Genomic DNA, 19763 nt, shown 5'->3' with positions numbered 1-19763 from the left:
GGCTCTATGTAAGTTTGTTTCCAGAAAAGGAAATAAAAGGTAAATCTATCAATAATTATATATAAATTCAAAATACAGTAGTGTCTTACAAAAAGCCCAGTGAAGATATAACAACAAGTGATCAGGACCTGTGATTATCAAGTTGAAAAGTGATCTTGTCCCTTGCTATTATCAAAGTTCAGTAGTTACAGGTAATTAAAATGAACATCTTGAAGGAAAAGGAAAGGACACGCTGAAAATGAGGTAAGACATGCAGACAACATGGACCTAATGCTGGTCTGCAACACGTGGTCTGGATGCTCTAGCAGTCTGCTGCTGCTGCTGCTAAGTCGCTTCAGTTGTGTCCGACCCTGTGCAACCCCACAGACAGCAGCCCACCAGACTCTCCAGTCCCTGGAATTCTCTAGGCAAGAATACTGGAGTGGGTTGCCATTTCCTTCTCCTATTGCTATTATTTCCACCGTGGATATCTTTCAAAAGATGCCACAAACTTAATTAATTCTAGGCAGTACAACAATAGCATGCAAACAGTAATTCTGAATTAGCTACAATACTATTTTGAACACATGATATTAGCATTTACTGAGAACTGACTAGAGGCCAAGCACTTCCCAAGGTACTTTAAACACACTGTCTCATTCAATCTTGTAATAACCCAATGAAATGGATAATATTATTATTATAAAGAATCTAACTGGGAGAAACTGTGTAACTTGCAAGTCTAAGAAAGATTCTGATTTGAACCTGCTACTGCTAAGTCGCTTCAATCGTGTCCGACTCTCTGCGATCCCATAGACGGCAGCCCACCAGGCTCCCCCGTCCCTGGGATTCTCCAGGCAAGAACACAGCAGTGGGTTGCCATTTCCTTCTCCAATGCATGAAAGTGAAAAGTGAAAAGTGAAAGTGAAGTCACCCAGTCATGTCTGACTCTTAGTGACCCCATGGACTGCAGCCTACCAGGGATTTTCCGTCCATGGGATTTTCCAGGCAAGGGTACTGGAGTGGGGTGCCATTGCCTTCTCCGGATTTGAACCTAGATCTATCCAATTTCAAATCCATTATCCTTCCATTATACAACTGTTTTATTCATGGCTAAAACCATCACTGTAACATGGATTTATGGTGGAAAATGCATCTTCAAACATAGGAAGTAAACTAAAATACTGAACATGTATTGATCAACAAGTCTGAAGGAGCGCCAACATTTCAGTCAGAACACCTGAGTGTATAAAGAATGACACCTAGCTCCAATTAACACACTAGGGCTTTTGCACACTAACGCACTGCAGTTAAATAGTAAGTAAACAAAATACTTCATAGGGTGTATCATACAGTACACCATAAACTCTAGGTTCAGAAAAACCTGAGTGGCCATGCAACCCGGTGGGAAACCTGAGGCTTAGAGAGAACAGAGGGCATGTCCAAGGTCAGATAATGTGGCAGATCCCCTGAATGTGGTGCTCTTTCTACCATATCCCTAGTTGGCTTTTTTCCTCCTCTTTCTATATATTTTATTTTAAAAAGTAATAAAATGCACTCAATAAGTTAGACTATTGACCCAAAATAGTTTCAGTGGTTAACAAAAACAATAATTATTTACTTCTCGGTTGTGTCCTTTGCTGGAAAGGCCTTGGGGAGCTAGAACAGTGAAACATCTTATTAATTAGAGTATCTAAAACAAACATCAGTGGCGATTAACAGACTATCCAATATGACAGTAGAATAAAATGAGCATAAAATATTGTCTCCTTCCTGCCAGTCCACCAGGGCAATCCAGCTTTAAGCATCCTGCATCATGATGCCTGTGATCCAATGAGGTCACAGTGACTGGTACAGGAGTCTAAGGTACCATCTCTCTCACCTCACTTGACCTCCATAATGTAAAGCTGAGAACTCAGAAGTAAATGACTAATCAGGGTGGTAGTGACACTGCTTAGGAAATGAAAGAGAGAGGGATGGTGAAGCCCCCAGTCACAAAGAGTTGTTAATGACTATACACTCTGAATTTACAGGATAGCCTGATATCATGCTTTATTTTCGTTTAAACTTAAAGTGGTTTGCTCAAGGTCAGATAAACAAAATTTAATTTCTGTGTATTCAGTTGAGTTCAGTTCAGTCACTCAGTCGTGTCCAACTCTTTGTGACCCCATGAACCGCAGCACTCCAGGCCTCCCTGTCCATCACCAACTCCTGGAGTTCACTCAAACTCATGTCCATTGAGTCGGTGATGCCACCCAGCCATCTCATCCTCCAATCCCTCCCAGCATCAGTCTTTTGCAATGAGTCAACTCTTCTCATGAAGTAGCCAAAGTATTGGAGTTTCAGCTTCAGCATCCGTCGTTCCAATGAACACCCAGGACTGATCTCCTTTAGGATGGACTGGGTGGATCTCCTTGCAGTCCAAGGGACTCTCAAGAGTCTTCTCCAACACCACAGTTCAAAAGCATCAATTCTTCAGCGCTCACCTTTCTTTCTTTCTCTCTTTTCTTTTTCTCTTTCTCTCTCTTTCCAACTCTCACATCCATACATGACTACTGGAAAAACCATAGTTTTGTCATGAAGCGATGGGACCAGATGCTATCTTAGTTTTCTGAATGCTGATCTTTAAGCCAACTTTTTCACTGTCCTCTTTCACTTTCATCAAGAGGCTCTTTAGTTCACTTTCTGCCGTAAGGGTGGCATCATCTGCATATCTGAGGTTATTGATATTTCTCCCGGCAATCTTGATTCCAGCTTGTGCTTCCTCTAGCCCAGCGCTTCTCATGATGTACTCTGCATATAAGTTAAATAAGCAGGGTGACAATATACAGCCTTGACGTACTCCTTTTCCTATTTGGAACCAGTATGTTGTTCCATGTCCAGTTCTGTTACTTCCTGACCTGCATACAGGTTTCTCAAGAGGCACATCAGATGGTCTTGTATTGCCATCCCTTTCAGAATTTTGCACAGTTTATTGTGATCCACACGATCAAAAGCTTTGGCATAGTCAGTAAAGCAGAAATAGATGTTGTTGTATTAATTCTTTGCAAGCAGACTCACAAATCAGCAAGAAATACTTTTGTCAGGCCATGGGGCCTCAATTTGGTATTTTAAAAGAAAAATCTCCATCATACGTAGGCTTCAACTTATCCTCAACAAATTGATTCAGCACTGGAATCAAGCATTCATTCCTCTGTGATTGCCACCCAACTATCCTGTCTGTTCTATTCTAAAGTTTCTAAGTTGTCCTTTTTGGAGGGGGAAGGGTAGCAGAAGAGGGAGAGAACAGAGAGACTGGGAAGGAAAACTCAGAACAGTACACAGGGGCCTTCTAAGTTATGAAACACAGAGGTCCCTCTTCAACCCTTGTCCTAAAGCTCCAAAAGTCAGCCAAAACACGGGAAGCACAAGCATTTGTTTTTTCATCAATTAATGAAGAGCAGGAAGCACAGACACAAACATCATACATGCTTATAGACACTAAAGGTAGAAAGTGTTATCACTAAATGCAGTGATTATAAAGAAACAAAAAACCTACCCTTGCTTCTCTATGAAATGACAATGATATCAAACTATAAAACCCAAATTAGGGAATTTTGTTACTATAAGAGTATTCCTATTTATCTCCAGCAGTGGATGAAGCTGCAAGTTAAAATCTTTGTCAGATTTTTCATCTGCATAATTTTTAATCAGACAACAGATTCCGAGCTGTAAGAGGAGGAGGATACATCTGCTGGATATGAGAAATTTGACACAAAAACACACACAGGATTGTGTAATGACATTCCAAAAGGCTATGAAATAAAAATGGCCTCAAAGTATCATTTTAGAAGTCCACAAAATATGAGCTATGAAAAACAGACACCACCCATGCAAAGAGCTTACATTCTAAGGACATATGACAGGTAAGTCATACAAAAGGATATATCACAACAGCAGTATTACAGGTACACAAAATCAGCATCCATTGAGTCTGAATTTTTTTCGACCTGAGAGACAAGAAAGCTAAGCTCATATATAATTTATTAATCGTCTTCCTAAGGGGCAGACACTTCACTGGGTCTCCTCATACATGTCTCTAATCCTCTCTCTAAAAACCCTATACCAAGTAAGACATTAATACATAGGATGATGTTCCCATTGATGCTAGTGTAGAGATGAAGAGGACAACTCTGGGGACTCATCTGATTACAGGTGACTGTAGCAAGTCACTTAACCAACTGTGTTCCACTTTCTTCAATCTAACTTGGAGATACTAGTAAACTCCATCTTAGGAGGCTGTTTTGAATAAACAGAAAGATGGTGGTAAGAACTTGGCACAGAATAAATGCACACTCCATGTTAATTATTTTTTATTATTATTGTCCAAGATCACAAAGAGAGCAGGTGGTAGACCTGTCTAGAACCCGTGACTACCAAGTGCATGTTTTCACTGTATACTAAGCTGCCTTTTAGATGTTTTCATTAACTTCCAGGAAAGCAGCAGACCCTGCACACGTCACGCAAAAGGACTGCAGATGCTGAGGGCAACGAAGAGGAAGACAGGGTGCTGGGCCCAGGGACACCAGAAGCAGGAGCCGCCAACCAGAACTGCCCAGTCTATAAGCTGCATCCCTCTGAGGGAAGGCAACACAGCCAGGACTGTAAGCAACTGTCAACCAGGGCCAGAGGCAGCCAACACTGCTCACAGGTGACGATGGCCAATCACTATAACTGTGTTCTGAGCCTGTGGTTTCAGTGTCTAACAATAAGCAAAATGTAAATTATACTAGAATTTTAATTTTTCTTAGCGGAAAATTATATATGAGATACTTTCTAGATATAAAAGTAAGAGAAACCAAAATATGCAATGTAGGGAATCAGACAGAAGCATTTCATTTGGGGTGGACTCCTCCCACAAAAGCAAATACTTGTTATGGACATCTACAGAAAATAATCTGAAAAGGAAACAACATGTTAAAAATCATGTAATATATTCCAAAGGTAAACAAACATTTCTAAAATCACTTACTGCCAATTCATGTATATGGATTTCAGGAGGTTACGTAAATCATGAAGGAAAAACCTCCAAGACTAACCCACTTATTTTGCCTTAATGGAATTGGGTTTCCTTCAATATTGTTTTAAGTAAGTGGATTTTGGGTTGGGGTCTAGAAGTTGTGTGGTTATAGGGATATTTTTGTTGTAATGGTGTTTGTTACAGTCAGATTTGATCGTACATCTCCCAAAACAAATGTTGTGACAACCAGAAAAAAATTTGGGAATCTAGGCCAAACAAAATTAGGTCTTTAAAGACTTCATTTCTTCTAAGATGCAAAGACTGTACAATTCTCATATTTATTCTGAATATCAGTGATGTATCCTCTACATTTTTGAAATCCAAAGGCACACAATTTATAGCAGGGTTTCTGAAATTATGCCCTTTTCACTGGCTGCTGGCATTTAAGGTATGTTTTCTCACATCTTGTAATGTTCTAAGACTACCTGAATTGATTGGAATTACATTTTTAAAGCATTTTTAATTGAGTCCCTGGGCTGAGTGCTCTGCAGCCCACCTGCCCTCACTTGTACTTGTTTCTGTAACAGAACTCTAATTGTGCCTGGAGAAACTTTCCACTTAGTCTACTCCTTCTTAGGGTTTTTTGAGCTAGAGAGATGTATATTCCTTTTCCTTATCTTTTAAATAGAAATAAATCTCTACAAAGAAACACAGTTGGTGTTTAGTTCTGATAACCAGAGAAGTGTGAGATTCCAAATCTGAGCTAATACACTCTGAAAATGGCATCTCGGGTAGGAGAAGGGAAGAAGAAACAAAGACGTCAGAATTCTCAAGCATAGCTGACCCCGCAAAAGCTTCCTGGGCCTTCAGAGGAGACGGCACTTTTCTAAAAACAACGGTCTGGCGACTGGTAAAAATGGGCTGCCCCAAATACAGCCTGGCGGTTTTCACGTACTCTTTCTCACAGAAAGGGTGGTCACTGATCACCCAGGAAGACAGTTCTAAAAATCCAGACGAGGTAATTATTAGAAAACAGAGTCTTTCTGAAAAGGCACCTCAAAGACTTTGCCAGACAGGCCGTGGCCCCCGTGGGCAGCTGAACTCCTACCTGCCAGGGTCCCTCACTGCCCATCCCCGTGGGAAGGAAGCCTAGTTGTGCCAGCACTCTCCCTGGAGGGAAGCACCGACCTATGCCCAGTGTAAGCCTACTTCTAGAACTCTGGCCTCTGTCATTCCTACCAAGAAAATATAACATTTCCTTGGACTCTGTTGGCATTGACCCTTTGAGTAATCTAACTGCACATTCTGGGCACCCTCTCCCCAAAGGGAGGGGTTCCTTATTTTTGTAACCCTTGGAAGACAGCTGTTGTGGCAGCATACCTATCACTCCCAACAGCACAGGCCATAGGACATCTTCCAGACTGACATTTTTATAGAGAAACTGAGGTTAATCTTGCTATTGGAAACACAGCACATGGGTAGCACTCTGCGAGAATCCTTTTTTGGTCAACATTCACCTTCAGGAGCGCACACTCAAAGAGGGGTGGGGGGTGCAGTCCGTCACCTCCTCTGCAGGACCCAGGCCTGTGTAGCCCCTGAATCCAGATGACGCAAGTGTTCCTGTTCCCTCAGACGCACCCTGCCAAGCCCAAGACCGACTGGCTCTCACCTCATGACACTGCGGTGCACTCAGCCTGAAGAGAAGGAGCTGCAAATAAATCAGTATTACCGCGCAGGGATGTGGGTTCCTTCCCCAGCCAGCCAGCCTTATGACAGGGATTAGGTCTGTGAGTAGTAAACTGAGGAGGAGGAGGAGCAGCCAGGAGCAGCACCTGTTGGGTACATCCTTCTCCCCACACAACGAGAGGAACGCCGGACCGCAACGGTCTACAACCCTGGAGGGAGACGTCCATGTTGCAGATAATCTGACACGAAGATAAAAGAGGCTCCCAGCAAAACTCAAGGCAGACCATAGGCCATGACCCTCAGGTCACTCCTCTGGCTAGCAAGGAGGTCACTGCCAGGCTAGTCAGCAGCATCTCCAAGCAGCAGAAGCACACAGCACTGGCACAGCAGGTGAATGGCTTTCAAAAGCAGGATACGGGCTGACAGGAACCCGTGAGGTTCTCCTTGTTGGGTCTCCAATTTCAACTATTAGGAGTAGCAAGTGGTTTTGGCTCTAAAACATATAAAAGTCACGTTCTCAAAAAAATAAAAATTAAAAAAAAGGTCACGTGTCACATTCTCAGTCGAGGCTGAACTATCTGGAATCACCAAATTCCCTTTAGATTTAAATATGTGCTCAGATCGGGTAAAGTTAATTCTCAACCATCTGCACATACAAAGGTCCATTTTGTAGATTTTCTGCAACAAAATTTTAATCTCAGAATACTTTCCTCCATAGCCTGGCACATTTCTAGTTTTCTGCTTTCTGCTGTCAGTCTTGTGCTTGCTGTCAAATCCAAGTTAATTTAAATATGAAACCCCTCAAAAATACCTGGAACCAAGTTACTTTCAAATTATCCATACTGTACACTAAAAAAAAAAAAAAAAGGCAAGATTCACTGAGCATCTACTAAGTGACAGGCACCTTTGAAAATGTACATTACCACTCTTCATAGCAGAAAACAGAACATGAGGGATTTAGCCTGCCCAAAGCTGGTAAATGGCAGAACACAGGGTTTGAACCCAGGCCACCTGAGTCTACAGCCTGCTTTTCTAACCAGCATCCCTGCATGGCCTTTCACCTGCAGGCTGGCTGGGGTTCATAGGGTGTCATGTGCACCGATGTGGACAGGTCCCAACACCCACCGGCTTCCCAACATTGAGAAATGTGTTTCAAACCAAGTGTACAAAGAGACGACTTGAGTCACCCTTTACAAGGGTGTTATTTTAGCTTTAAGAGCACGGCAAACATAAATACTGCTCCAGGAGTGAGTGGGAAAAGAGGAGGAGGGAAGAGATCTGTCTGTAAAACCAGTCTCTTCCAAAACATGCTCACCCTTGCAGCCCTGGCCACAGCCTGAGGGGTGCAGTGGGTCCACCTCTTTGTCTTGGCCTAAGTGAGGTTCTCTGGAACTCATTCCTTTCAAGGGTAAGCCTTTTACTGTATTTTTGCCCAGGGTCTTTTATAGTTTGGGCATCGTGCTGAGTCAAGTCTGTGGAGTCTTAATCTCTCTCACTCCTTCTGGCTTGTTAACAATGAAAACTTCTTGCCTTACTGTCTTTGCATATTTTCTAACTTGCATGATGTCACTACCACCCCCCTCGGGTACCATCTTCTGTAAGACACATCACCTACTTGGTCACACAGATGTGTTTATCCCCAGCTCAGTCTTTTCAGGGATTTCTTCCTTATGAACTTCAGATCTAGGTCTCTACACTTACTTGATCGCCTAGTGATAAGCAAAAATATCACTCTGAGTTGCAACTTGCAGAGCATTTGAGTTGCAGTTCTTTTTAACAAATTTGCCCATGAAGTTGCCACCCACCTCCCAAAGGATTACTAGTCTTTAGGACTAGAAATATTGCAAAGATTAAAATAATCTAACATTCCTTCTATTAACACAAACTCAGTAAATTCTTCTGCACTAGAATTCCTTAAGATTTGGCCAACTGAAACCAAAGAACAATTACACAAACGTACATATATTCTTTTTGTCATCAGCAGAGGAGGAGAATCCAACAGACAATGCCGGAGAACAGAACACATTGAAGAGGAAGCACTGGCTGCCTCCCCGCCCCGACACTGGGTGAACTAGAACCAACAAAAGGATGTCTTATTGATGGTACCCAGGGTGCCCTGGGCCAAAATGGGGAGCAAACACAAAGACACGGCTTAGCAGAACCATTCAAATACATTTCAGTACAATTTCCATTATCATAACATGGAAATGCACTGTCCCAGAGGGTGTTTTAACTTCCTAATAAATGCAGCTTCTGTCTATCCTTGCCCAGGTTTTATAAACATTTTTCTGGCCTTACTGCATATTCCAAATCCTTTACTTGCCAGGAAGGCAAATTCTTTGACAGTTATCCACCTCATGCATTGTGGGAAGTCTTGCCAGTTGGTGCTTTTAGACAACTCCCAGAGACCTATTCAGAGGGACCTTTCTCCAAAGGCCACCCACCTCCACTGACCATCTGTGCAATGAAAACACACTCTGTAGCCTTTCAGTCAATACGCAAAGAGAGAAGCCTTCACTGTGAGGCATTCTAAGAGGGGGAGTATGCATACAAGCCTCAGCCAAGAAGACCTTATATTTTGGTTTATGATAGGGAAAATACGGGAAAATACATCCATGCACAAATGAAGCCTGAGGAAGACCAAATGCAAAATAAAATCATCGAGCAGAAGGACAGTGGCTTCTCCCACACTCAATCATTTTCAGTCACACTATGTTGTCCAGTAACCTGCACTGATAATTCCTCATGAATAAAATGCCAGCATTATCATCTGCAGCTATGTTGTTGACATGCTTTTGCTATTTCACTAAAAATACCATTAATTTTCTGGCTTCACAACAGCTGAACTACTCCCCATTTGAATATACAAAAGAGTATTTTGTTTAAACCAAATTAAAAGCGTTCCAGTAAATGACTTCCATTCTGCTAGCTATACTATTTTAGCATATACTGTTTTTCTTAATCCTCCCTACCTCCACGTCATGCCTGTCATCTCCCAAACCCAAAATACTTCCATTATTAAAAAAATGTATTTTTTAAGCTGGGGAGGGGGAATCCAGAAATGATTTGTTATAGCATTCCTGGCCAGCAACACACCTGAAGGGCATAAGTACAGTGCGGCTTTTTTAAGGTTATAAGACACGGTAGCCTTCTTAATTCTCTCACCTCTGTAAGCCAAGGTACATAAACAGCAAGCTAGTTTCCAGGTACCTGAAAAGAAAACAGTTCTAGACACACACACACAAACACACACGCACGGACACGACCTTCCATTTCCCATCTAGATAAGTTCCGACATCCCCTATTTAAATCAGAATGAAAACCACTACTCCTGCCAAGCCCTCCTGGCATCTCACCACTTTATTTGTTCCCATTTGTATCTAATGCTTTTGTCAACAGTTCAACAAAAGTCAAAGCAAACAACCCACTGCAAACACTGGGGGTAACAGCAACAAGCAGGAATTCTTCACAATTATCCAGCCCAGCTGCTCCGAGCTCCTCCGGGCTGCTTTCATTTACAACAATGTCAACAAAAGGCTGAAACCCAATAACTAGATGGGTCAATACGGCCACTGTATACCCTCTGGAGGAGGAAACACTGCACTCCTCCTCCTCTGCTTCAGCAAACATGTAGAATAATTCAGTCAGATGGACAAGTGCTTGTCTAATCATTTGTTATGTGAATTATTCAACGACTTGCCCAGTAAACTACTGAACAGGGCTCTTTAAATATTTCTGTAGCACTTCCAGCTGTCCAACCACGGAAGCACATGAAAGGGACAGGAGCAGATGAAAACAGAAATCATGACCCGAGTTGGCTCCAAGTGATAATCTTTAGTCTAAGAAAGCAGAGTCTTTACAACTAATCCTTTTAGGTCTAACCTTGCTGGGCACTGTCACTACAGATCCACGCTTCCCTGTGGCCCCGACTGAGGGAGGGGCCCAGTGAAAAGCCATTCAGGGCAAACCATGACCCTGGTGCTCCACTCTCTTTTACTTCACTCAGCTTTAAGTTTCCCCCTGCCTTTCACAAGCACTGTGAACAGGTACAATATACACTGATTATTTTTAATGAAGTATTTTAAAAGCCTCGCTAGGCATGTTCTGCATGTGTGTTGGCTCAGTTGTGTCTGGCTCTTTGCAATCCCATGGACTGTAGCCCACCACCACAAATTCTCTGTCCATGGATTTTCCAGGCAAGAATACTGGAGTGGGTTGCCATTTCTACCTACAAAGCGAAGTTTAAAAGTACCTTTTGTGAAGATGCTATTTGACAATGTCAATTCTCTGGCCTAATTTTGAATAAAATGCCGATGTTTATTTAACAAAGAATTATTCCGAGATCTGACAGTTTCAAATCCTCACTTCTCTTTCTTTTCTCTTAAATGTATGGCTTGTGAAATAACATACAAACCAAAGAGCTCGATAAGAGGGGACTGACCTAGGGTCCGGAGAAGGGAATGGCAGCCCACGCCAGTACTCTTTGCCTGGAAAATCCCATGGACGGATGAGTCTGGTAGGCTGCAGTCCATGGGGTCACTAAGAGTCAGACACGACTGAGCAACATCACTTTCACTTTTCACTTTCGTGCATTGGAGAAGGAAATGGCGACCCACTCCAGTGTTCTTGCCTGGAGAATCCCAGGGACGGGGGAGCCTGGTGGGCTGCCGTCTATGGGGTCGCACAGAGTCGGACGTGACTGCAGTGACTTAGCAGTAGCAGCAGCAACCTAGGGTCTGAGCACTCATTCAGTTTTCTCTTAGGACCAAGAGGACATGCCCACCCACACCCTCTGCCTACCTCGCTCTAAACCAAGAGCTGGGTATCAGGACCCTGAAATTTCCTGCCCAAAGGCCCACATGCAAAGTCTAACCAGTCAGTGTAAGCACATCCAGACCAAAGGGGTGCCCCTGGGGTGTAAGGAAGCTTAGACATGAAAGTTGGGGCATCAACAGGAAAATATGTGAAGGCCCACGTTGTCTGGCAATGAACTCCTACAGGAGCCTGAGAATTGTGAATTCAAACCTGGCCTTTCAGATGATTATGAAGGTATATTTATTAACTGAATTTATAACTTTTAAATATTTAAACATACGATTTGAGGGACTCTATTTGTGATCTTACCAGATCCCACAAAAGCTAGGGGTTGGCCTAACAGGAAAGTATCATGTACAATTTTGGGAACCCCATCTTTGGAGATTGTCCCATCACCAAACATTCCACTGCAATACTGTGTGTGTGTAAGAAAATGATATGAGAAATTTTTCCCTTAAGTACCATTTGTTTTTATAGAACCATATATCTACAACAGTAATGAAAGTATGATTTTATTTCTATTAATACTTTAAAAACATAATAATTAAAAAGTTAAAAATAAAATTCAAGGATTATTCCTGATCGCTGGACCAGTATATACGGTAAGAATAAAATATCAGGATGCTGGAAATCTTTTCCCTTCTATATTATTTGTGTTCTCTTTCCTTTTCCAGCCTTCCACATCCAGATTACAAAATTACTGCTTTTAACACACTTAACATCTGTCAAACACAGATGAAGCAAACAGCAGAGATTCAAACTCATTCAAACTCATTTCCTCTCCTCACTATAGCCAGCTTACTCACTGCCATTTACTGCTGTAGAATGTTCGTTTCTTACCAGGAGTATCCAACAATTCTTAGTTTGGGGCATAAAGAATTGTGCTTTCAAAACTTGTCCAGGACATGGATTCTACTCCCTCCTAAAGGTCTTTCATATTTCCTGTAACTGTTGTATTTCAGAGGCTGCCTTCAAGTAACAATTACAAAGTTGATAAACTTTTAAAAAAACTCTTGAAAGAAGAAACTTCCATCTGAAAGTAAAAGAGGCTATTTACTGGAGGCAGCAACAGAAAACTTTTTTTTTTTTCAATCAGAGAAACTACTTGAAAAGCAAATGAGTGGAATTCAAACATCCAGAAGTCTGATGATAATATTTTAGCTCTATGGTCCAATTGTTTCACTGATTCCTACAAAACGGTATCTGAATAAAAGTCAAAGGCACCATCAAGATGGGAAGCCTACAGAACTTTGCCACTGGCACTGCCCTTGGTGTTTGCTAAAGGTTCCCTTTTTGCATGTATTTGCACACTAGCCCTGGCAGCTTCCTCAGAAGATTGCCTTTAGAAGCTAGTCCTCCAAACAGCACAGACTAGTTCTATTTGTACATTTTAAGGGAATTTGGGACTAACTGGAAGCTTAAACAAATGAAGAGGAACGATTGATTAATGCATCATCTTCTACTCAGAAGGCAGCATATCTCAAGTTGCATACTTCAGCAGGAAAACAACTTGAGGGGCGGGATTATACCTAATTTTACTATGCATCCCAATGACCAATGCAGGCCTATTTGCCCTCCAACGGCCAAACTGACACCTACAAACTTACTTTAAATAATTTAGAAGGCGCTGCTCAATTTTCAAGTTCATCTGTCAAGACCAACAGGTTGCAAAGTCAGAAACCATTAAAATAATAATCTCTGTTTAGCTGTCTAACAGGAAATCAGGAAAATCTCTCAGCTACAGAGGTACAGCTGTGCCTTTTTTGTAGCCAAAGGAAAACATACAAACTGACAAGTTCTTCTGACTTATAATGCCCCTCAATATTAATGACCATCAAGCAAATCACATGGACTAGCACGAAGCAGAGTTCTGTCTAAGACATTTGTGAACAAAATTTCTCAATCCACATGTTATACATCACAGACCACAGCCAGCAGGAGACATTTTATAGTAATAGTCCTTCATCCCCAGGAAAGAGGGTTGACCCCTAAGGGAGAATGGAGGCTGAGCAAAAAAGGGTAGGAGAAAAATAGGTAGAGAAGGAACCTGAAAATGATAAGGGTGAGCAAAACAGTTTTCAAGGGAGCATCTGCCACTGGCAGGAGGAAGGGAATACGCACGTCTGTGGAGGCTGCACAGTGCAGGCCAAGAACTGAAGGCGCTCCCGTCAGGAGCGGGGGAGTAACTGCCAACTCAGACAGCACCGAAGCACTGCTCCTCAATGTGTCTCTATGCGGTCAACGTTTGCTCTCTTCTCCCAAGGACAGAACTGTCACCAGCTCAATTTAAAATTTCTCTAAATAAGGTCAGACTAGGTCACTACAACATTTTATTATCAAAACAGATTCCAGCCTAAACATCCAATTCAGGAATCTCATTCTGACTAGTCCAATATGTTTTGGTTCTAATCCCTGGAGCAGGGACTGGGGCTGGGGCAAGGATGTGGAATAACACAGAGACCTTTCAGGTCCAGATAGCTGTGGTATAAACAGAAGTGATTATTTCAATTTCCTCTAAAGATTATTTTTTCAGGGCAGTTCAATAAACCCAATAATGCCCAGACTTAGTAGGACATTTTTTATTCATTTCCCTATATACCCAAAGGTATATAGCCCTGAGATTGCTGTCAGGCCAAACACTAGGCTACATCTCCCTTCACTTGCTGCTCCACCATCCACTTCCGGGCCAGACCCTGGGGAATACTCCAGATTACCCCTCCACACACAGTGTCACAGGCACAAGCCCACGTGGGCCAATCAGTGCCAAGAAAAGAACAAACTAAAAAAGATTAATTCACAGATGTTCATGCATTTCACATACACTGTGCCCCATGGTCCGTTGCTAGGGCAACGGGAGACCACCAGTGTGCGCTTTATTGGCTTTATGAAGTGCGTCTCAGGGACTACAGTCCGAGAAATGCTGCATAATAATACTGAGGCTTTTCTGAAGCCTTGTTTTCAGTGTTTATCCACATTTAACCTTCTGAGTATTATAAAGAGCATCATTATGCACAGCCTTCAGCCCCGCCTACCACCACCTCAACTTTCTGTTTAGAAACATTAAAAAGTATGTCCTGGGGGTCCATTCTGGGAAGATTCACCTTAAACTGCTCAATCTATTCCACCAGAAAGAAAAAAAAAAGGCCTACAACCATTTAAAAGATCACTATATTAATGCAGTTGACCATATCAACCATTTCTGAACAGTAAAGCTACAAAACCAAAATACACACATGCCCCTTCTTTTCTATGCATCAGGAAAAAGCTTCGCTTTTGAAATACCAGGGGTCAGTTTTAACCAGATAAAACAGCTGAACCAGTGAGCCTTCATCAGGCTGAAGTCTCTCCCTGTCCTACAGAACTTTCTGTAATGATGGTACTACCCCACAGCGGCGCTGGCATGGCAGGTACAAGAGCCACACATGGCTGCCAAGGACTTGAAGTGTCACAAGTGCAACCGAGGAACTAGATTTTTACATTTTCTTTCATTTTAACTGATAAAATTTAATAGCTTGCTGTGGCTAGTGGCTACTATATTGTTCACTGCAGTTTTACTGGCTTACCAGACAACTACATAGGCTTGGAAAAGTACATAAAAACACTGTCTCTTCATGCTTTTAGTTTCTGCTTAATTTATAACACACAAAACTACAAGTAAATGTACACAGAACAGTATTCAGGACTGTGGCTGCCTCTTGCTGTGTGGCTCCAAACAGCCCTGGGTACTCAGCCTCATCAGCCTGGTTCTTTGTCCCACAGGCCCCAGGGATGGAAGAGTGACTTCCCTCCTCCCCCACCCAGGGTGGGAGGTTAAAATCACAAATGTCACAAGTCTCAGAGCAATAGCACAGATCAAGTGTTAATCTAAAGGGAAGGGGTGGGTGAGGGGGCAGAAAACAGGCTGGCGGGGGCAAGGGAGGATCTGGAATGAAGAGGAGAAAAATAAAGCCAGTGAATAGATCAATAGAAGCAACAGCTTACATTCAGATTCACAGGAGAAAGAACACACCGAGACAATCATTTCCTGGGAAAAGCTCAGGCCTAATGAGAATTTACTCTGCGCCTTTATGTGACAACCAGCCCTTTTGTGGCACGGGCTTCGTGACTGACAGGAACCCAGGGCCCCTTAATAGGATTTCCATATTATTTCCAACACCTGCCCAGAAGTTATTTGTTTACATTGAAGGAGGCAAGATTCTCAAATCAGACATCTGCTTCTAGTTCAGGCATATCTTAGGAAACCATCTAGAAAGCAGCTTTGTTACCATGGTGACATTTTTATTTTCCTTCTTTAGATGGCTCAAAACATTAGCATTTCCAATTTTATTTTGTTGTTCAAAAGGCCAAATGTCGCTCAAGAAAACAGAAGTTTAAAGAAAGATAAATGAATTTTTGAAAATTTCTAAAATAATTAAAATGGCCATAAGGAAGAATAAATAAAAATGAGATGTTGCTGTACTGCCTACTGGCTTCTCTCACTGGGTGGCATCACCAACTTGTTAACCTCCCTTTCACCTCCCTTTCTCTTAAATATGAACACTCAGCAACTTGAAAAGTACCGATTTGGGAGGGAAAAAAAAAAAATCAAGAATCCTTAGGGTGTGATACAATTAAATAGGGAGTCCATTTTCATGAAAAAGAATTCCTCAAGCTCACCCTACAGTCATGGTGAGGGACAGGAAAGGGTAAGCTTGTTGTGAACATCAGTGGCTGACGAAGGGATGCAATATTAAACAGTGTGAGGGAAGAAAGGCAGACTGCTTGTGAGGAGACTTCATGCAAGTATATGTTGCTGCTTTCCCCATTTCTAGTGAGCAAAACCAGAGGCATCACTGAACCCAGGGATGGGGGGAGACAGGGCTTAGCCACCAATTACATCTAAACACATAAGCTGGAATTACAACTATCACACATAAACAGGAATTAAAATGACTATACTAGTTTTGTTTTGTGTGTGTCTGTGTGTGTGTGTGTGTGTGTGTTTGGCCATACCATGTGAGACTCAGGATCTTAGTTCCCTGACCAAGGACCGAACCTGTGTCCCCTAAAGTGGAAGCACAGAGTCCTAACCACTGGACCACCAGGGACTTCCCAAGAGCTCTATTAGCTGACACTTAAAATGCCTTTTTAAAGTTGTAAAATTTATTACACATAGAGATATTTGGACTGGTTCTGAATAAGGAATCTGACAAAATCATATGATTTACTTTGTTCAGTTTTTAGATTAAAGTAAAACAACTAAGTATTCAACTCTAAGATTTAGTTTTGATTTGCTAGACCTAAGCAGCATTTAGTTTTGAAATATGATTTCATTAGTTTCATCTAACAGCAAGTTTATTTAAAAGAATCCAAAACTCTTGCAGCTGGTATTAGTCAGCCCTCAGCAAACTTCCTTTCCTCTTTCATGAAGCTTGAATTTTGTTCAACGATGTCCCAAGGCCGCTGCCACAGTAATTATTAGATATGACTCCTCTTCACGTTCAAAATTAAAACCCTTGTTAGCAGCTGGCCCCCAGGTGCAGAGAATCTTTAACCCAGAAGATATGTGGAGTACTTCAAAGCCCCATAAAACAAAATATATAAGTTGGATAGAAGTAAGTGTTGCAGCAGAAATAACAAGAAATAGAGAAGTGAGGATATTGAGCATCCCTGTAGGTAATTTTATGATTTTTCCAGAGTGGGTTATGGTAAGTGTTACTATATATGAATGTAAAAAAGATGGTGAGGCATTCTTTTAAATAATTCTTTTGGAAGAATTATCTGCATTTTGAGAAACAAATGCTTCTAAAATTCAAATGCCAGTTTAAACAAATAAATATTGAGCCCCCTTAAAATTTAAAAGATATGTTGAATAAAAACTTTATGATGTAATATTTTTGCAAGAGATGAAATGCATTCTAATTAAGAAAATTAAGAGACATTAAACTTCGGGATGAAAATGTTTGTCTGGTAACTAAGAGGGTTGATTTATAGAGGAAAAGAATTAAAATGCCCTTGCCAAAAATCATCTGGGGAAGGCAGATCCCACAACCAGTCTGCCCCTGTTAATTAACATTTGTTCTGCCTCAGTGATTGGTAGAGGAGGGTGCAGCCAACACGGCTTCCTCAGTCTCATCACTGATCCATTCATGCTCACCACCTGAGGACCAGCTATGCCCTGAAGATATTTATTCATCTGTTCGACAAACAAACAATTACAACATATTTTCTGGAATTAGGGCACCTGTTACATTTCACACAGCTTACATGCCTAGAGGCAGGTATCAATTCAATACTGAACAAATTACTGCATCATAATCCCGTAGACAGCACTGAATTCCTGATTATTCTATGATAATGTAATCCCAAACAGGAGTATGGTAGAAACAAGTGTCTCCACAAAGAACTAAAAAACCAAGCATAGTGTAAAACACTTACTTTTAAATTATCATCTTATTTTGGAAAATTAAATCCTTGAAAGGTAAACTTTAGAACATTAAACTATTTCCCTACCACTCAATACTCAAAATGAAATATAATTACCACTGTGCTTATTTGGCTAATGGTATGGCCAACTTTATTTTTTAAATACATCCTATGGTATAAGATTTGTATTGCAAAATTCACTTCTAGGACAGGACTGAATAACCTAAGAGAACAGTTACATTTCAAACTCTTGGAAAAATGCCTAGAGTAGTAAGTAACTGCTTTGAAATCCAGAGAAGTTAAGTGACTTGCCCATTGACACACAGCTGACCTAGAGAGATCCTAATTCTACCAGTTGGCCGAAAAGTTTGTTTGGGTTTTTCCATGTTACAGAAAAGCCCAAATGAACTTTTTGGCAAACTCAATATTACAATTTCCTTCGTACTCATCCTTGATTTGTCCTCCCACACAGTTCCACAAAGAAGGTAAGATTCTTGCCCTTAAGGAGCTGAAAATTTAGTGGGAGAAACCTATGCTCTGTCAGAGCACAGGGCATCTAGGACACTACCCACTTGAAAATATATTTTTAAAAGTCTATCTTAAGCAATTACATATATGTTTGGAAAGTGGAATTGGATTGCAAATACATGATAGTCTGTGTCTGAAAGTAAAAGCATACAAATAGAATCCTATATATTTTACTGATCATCAGTATACATTTCTAAAACTTTTACTGCCTTATTAGTAAACTTCATTGAACTGTTTATCACTAACATGTACATGCAAACCTAGACGTCATTCTTCTACCCATTCCCTCATCATAAGACTCTTCTTGGTGCAATGCAGCAGAAAGTCTTCATGACACCATTGGGAAGTACACAGAGACATTTAGAATATGGGCCACCCTATAGGAAGGCTGGCCCAGCCTTCTTCAACAAATTAATAGTACAGAAAAAATTTTAAAAGGAGGGAAACTCTTGCAAACCAATTATTTGAAATAATCATAGAAATCTGCTTGTAGGCTAGATATTAGAAGCTAGAAGCTATCAAGGAATTATCAAGTGATTGAGGGCATTATGGTTACCAAAACAATGTCCATTATTTACAGAAGGTGTTCATTTTAAGTACTGGCGTACACAAAGTTAAAATGCATGCTGGAATTGCCTCCTTTGAGTATAGCTATGGCTATGTAAACCTGGGCAAGGCCTCAACACCTCTAAACCTTTAATCATATACAAAATAATAAACAAAGCGTTCCTCACCAACTACCTTCACACAATGAAATCTGAACTATGAGCTATGCATGCTCAGAAATCAGTGGGGCTGACTGCATAAGTAGGGTTTCACATAATTTTTTAATAAGTTAGAGTGGACAGAGTCCAAGTTACAGCCCTTAATGATACACCCTTTCTCAGACTACTGATGTCTAAAGGGACAGCAGGAGATAACACAAGCCCAGCTACAGTTTAGTTTGTTGGTGGTGTTTGTTTTTTAATTATATCCTCTCTTTATAGTATTTTATGGATTTCAACGCCTTTGTCTTTTTACAATGTGTCCTTCTAAAGTCTGCTGCTGCTGCTACTGCTGCTAAGTTGCTTCTGTGCGACCCCATGGACGGCAGCCCACCAGGCTCCTCCGTCCCTGGGATTCTCCAGGCAAGAACACTGGAGTGGGTTGCCATTTCCTTCTCCAATGCATGAAAGTGAAAAGTCAAAGTGAAGTCGTTCAGTCGTGTCCGACCCTCAGCGACCCCATGGACTGCAGCCTTCCAGGCTCCTCCATCCATGGGATTTTCCAGGCAAGAGTACTGGAGTGGGATGTCATTGCCTTCTCCTTCCTAAAGTCTATAGGCAATTAATTCCACCAAGCTTTCTCAGGA

At 41.4% G+C, this 19763-nt stretch overlaps 1 protein-coding gene across 20 annotated transcripts in view; it reads right to left on the bottom strand.

Annotated features, from left to right (window-relative positions):
- TLE4 (TLE family member 4, transcriptional corepressor) overlaps positions 1-19763 on the bottom strand; it is a 158676-nt gene that overhangs the window by 50513 nt on the left and 88400 nt on the right. For 2 of the 20 annotated variants that reach the window (XM_068973999.1, XM_068974004.1), the window contains one exon: positions 384-401. The exons of the other annotated variants lie outside the window; for them this stretch is intronic. In XM_068973999.1, the coding sequence (XP_068830100.1) occupies positions 384-401 (18 nt within the window). The remainder of the gene's footprint in view (positions 1-383; positions 402-19763) is intronic. 20 annotated transcript variants of the gene reach the window in all.

Source organism: Capricornis sumatraensis, chromosome 6 (assembly GCF_032405125.1).
Source record: "Capricornis sumatraensis isolate serow.1 chromosome 6, serow.2, whole genome shotgun sequence".
NCBI lineage: Eukaryota > Metazoa > Chordata > Mammalia > Artiodactyla > Bovidae > Capricornis > Capricornis sumatraensis.
The sequence above is the reverse complement of the archived record's forward strand: the minus strand, read 5'-3'. Positions and strand labels throughout refer to the sequence as shown.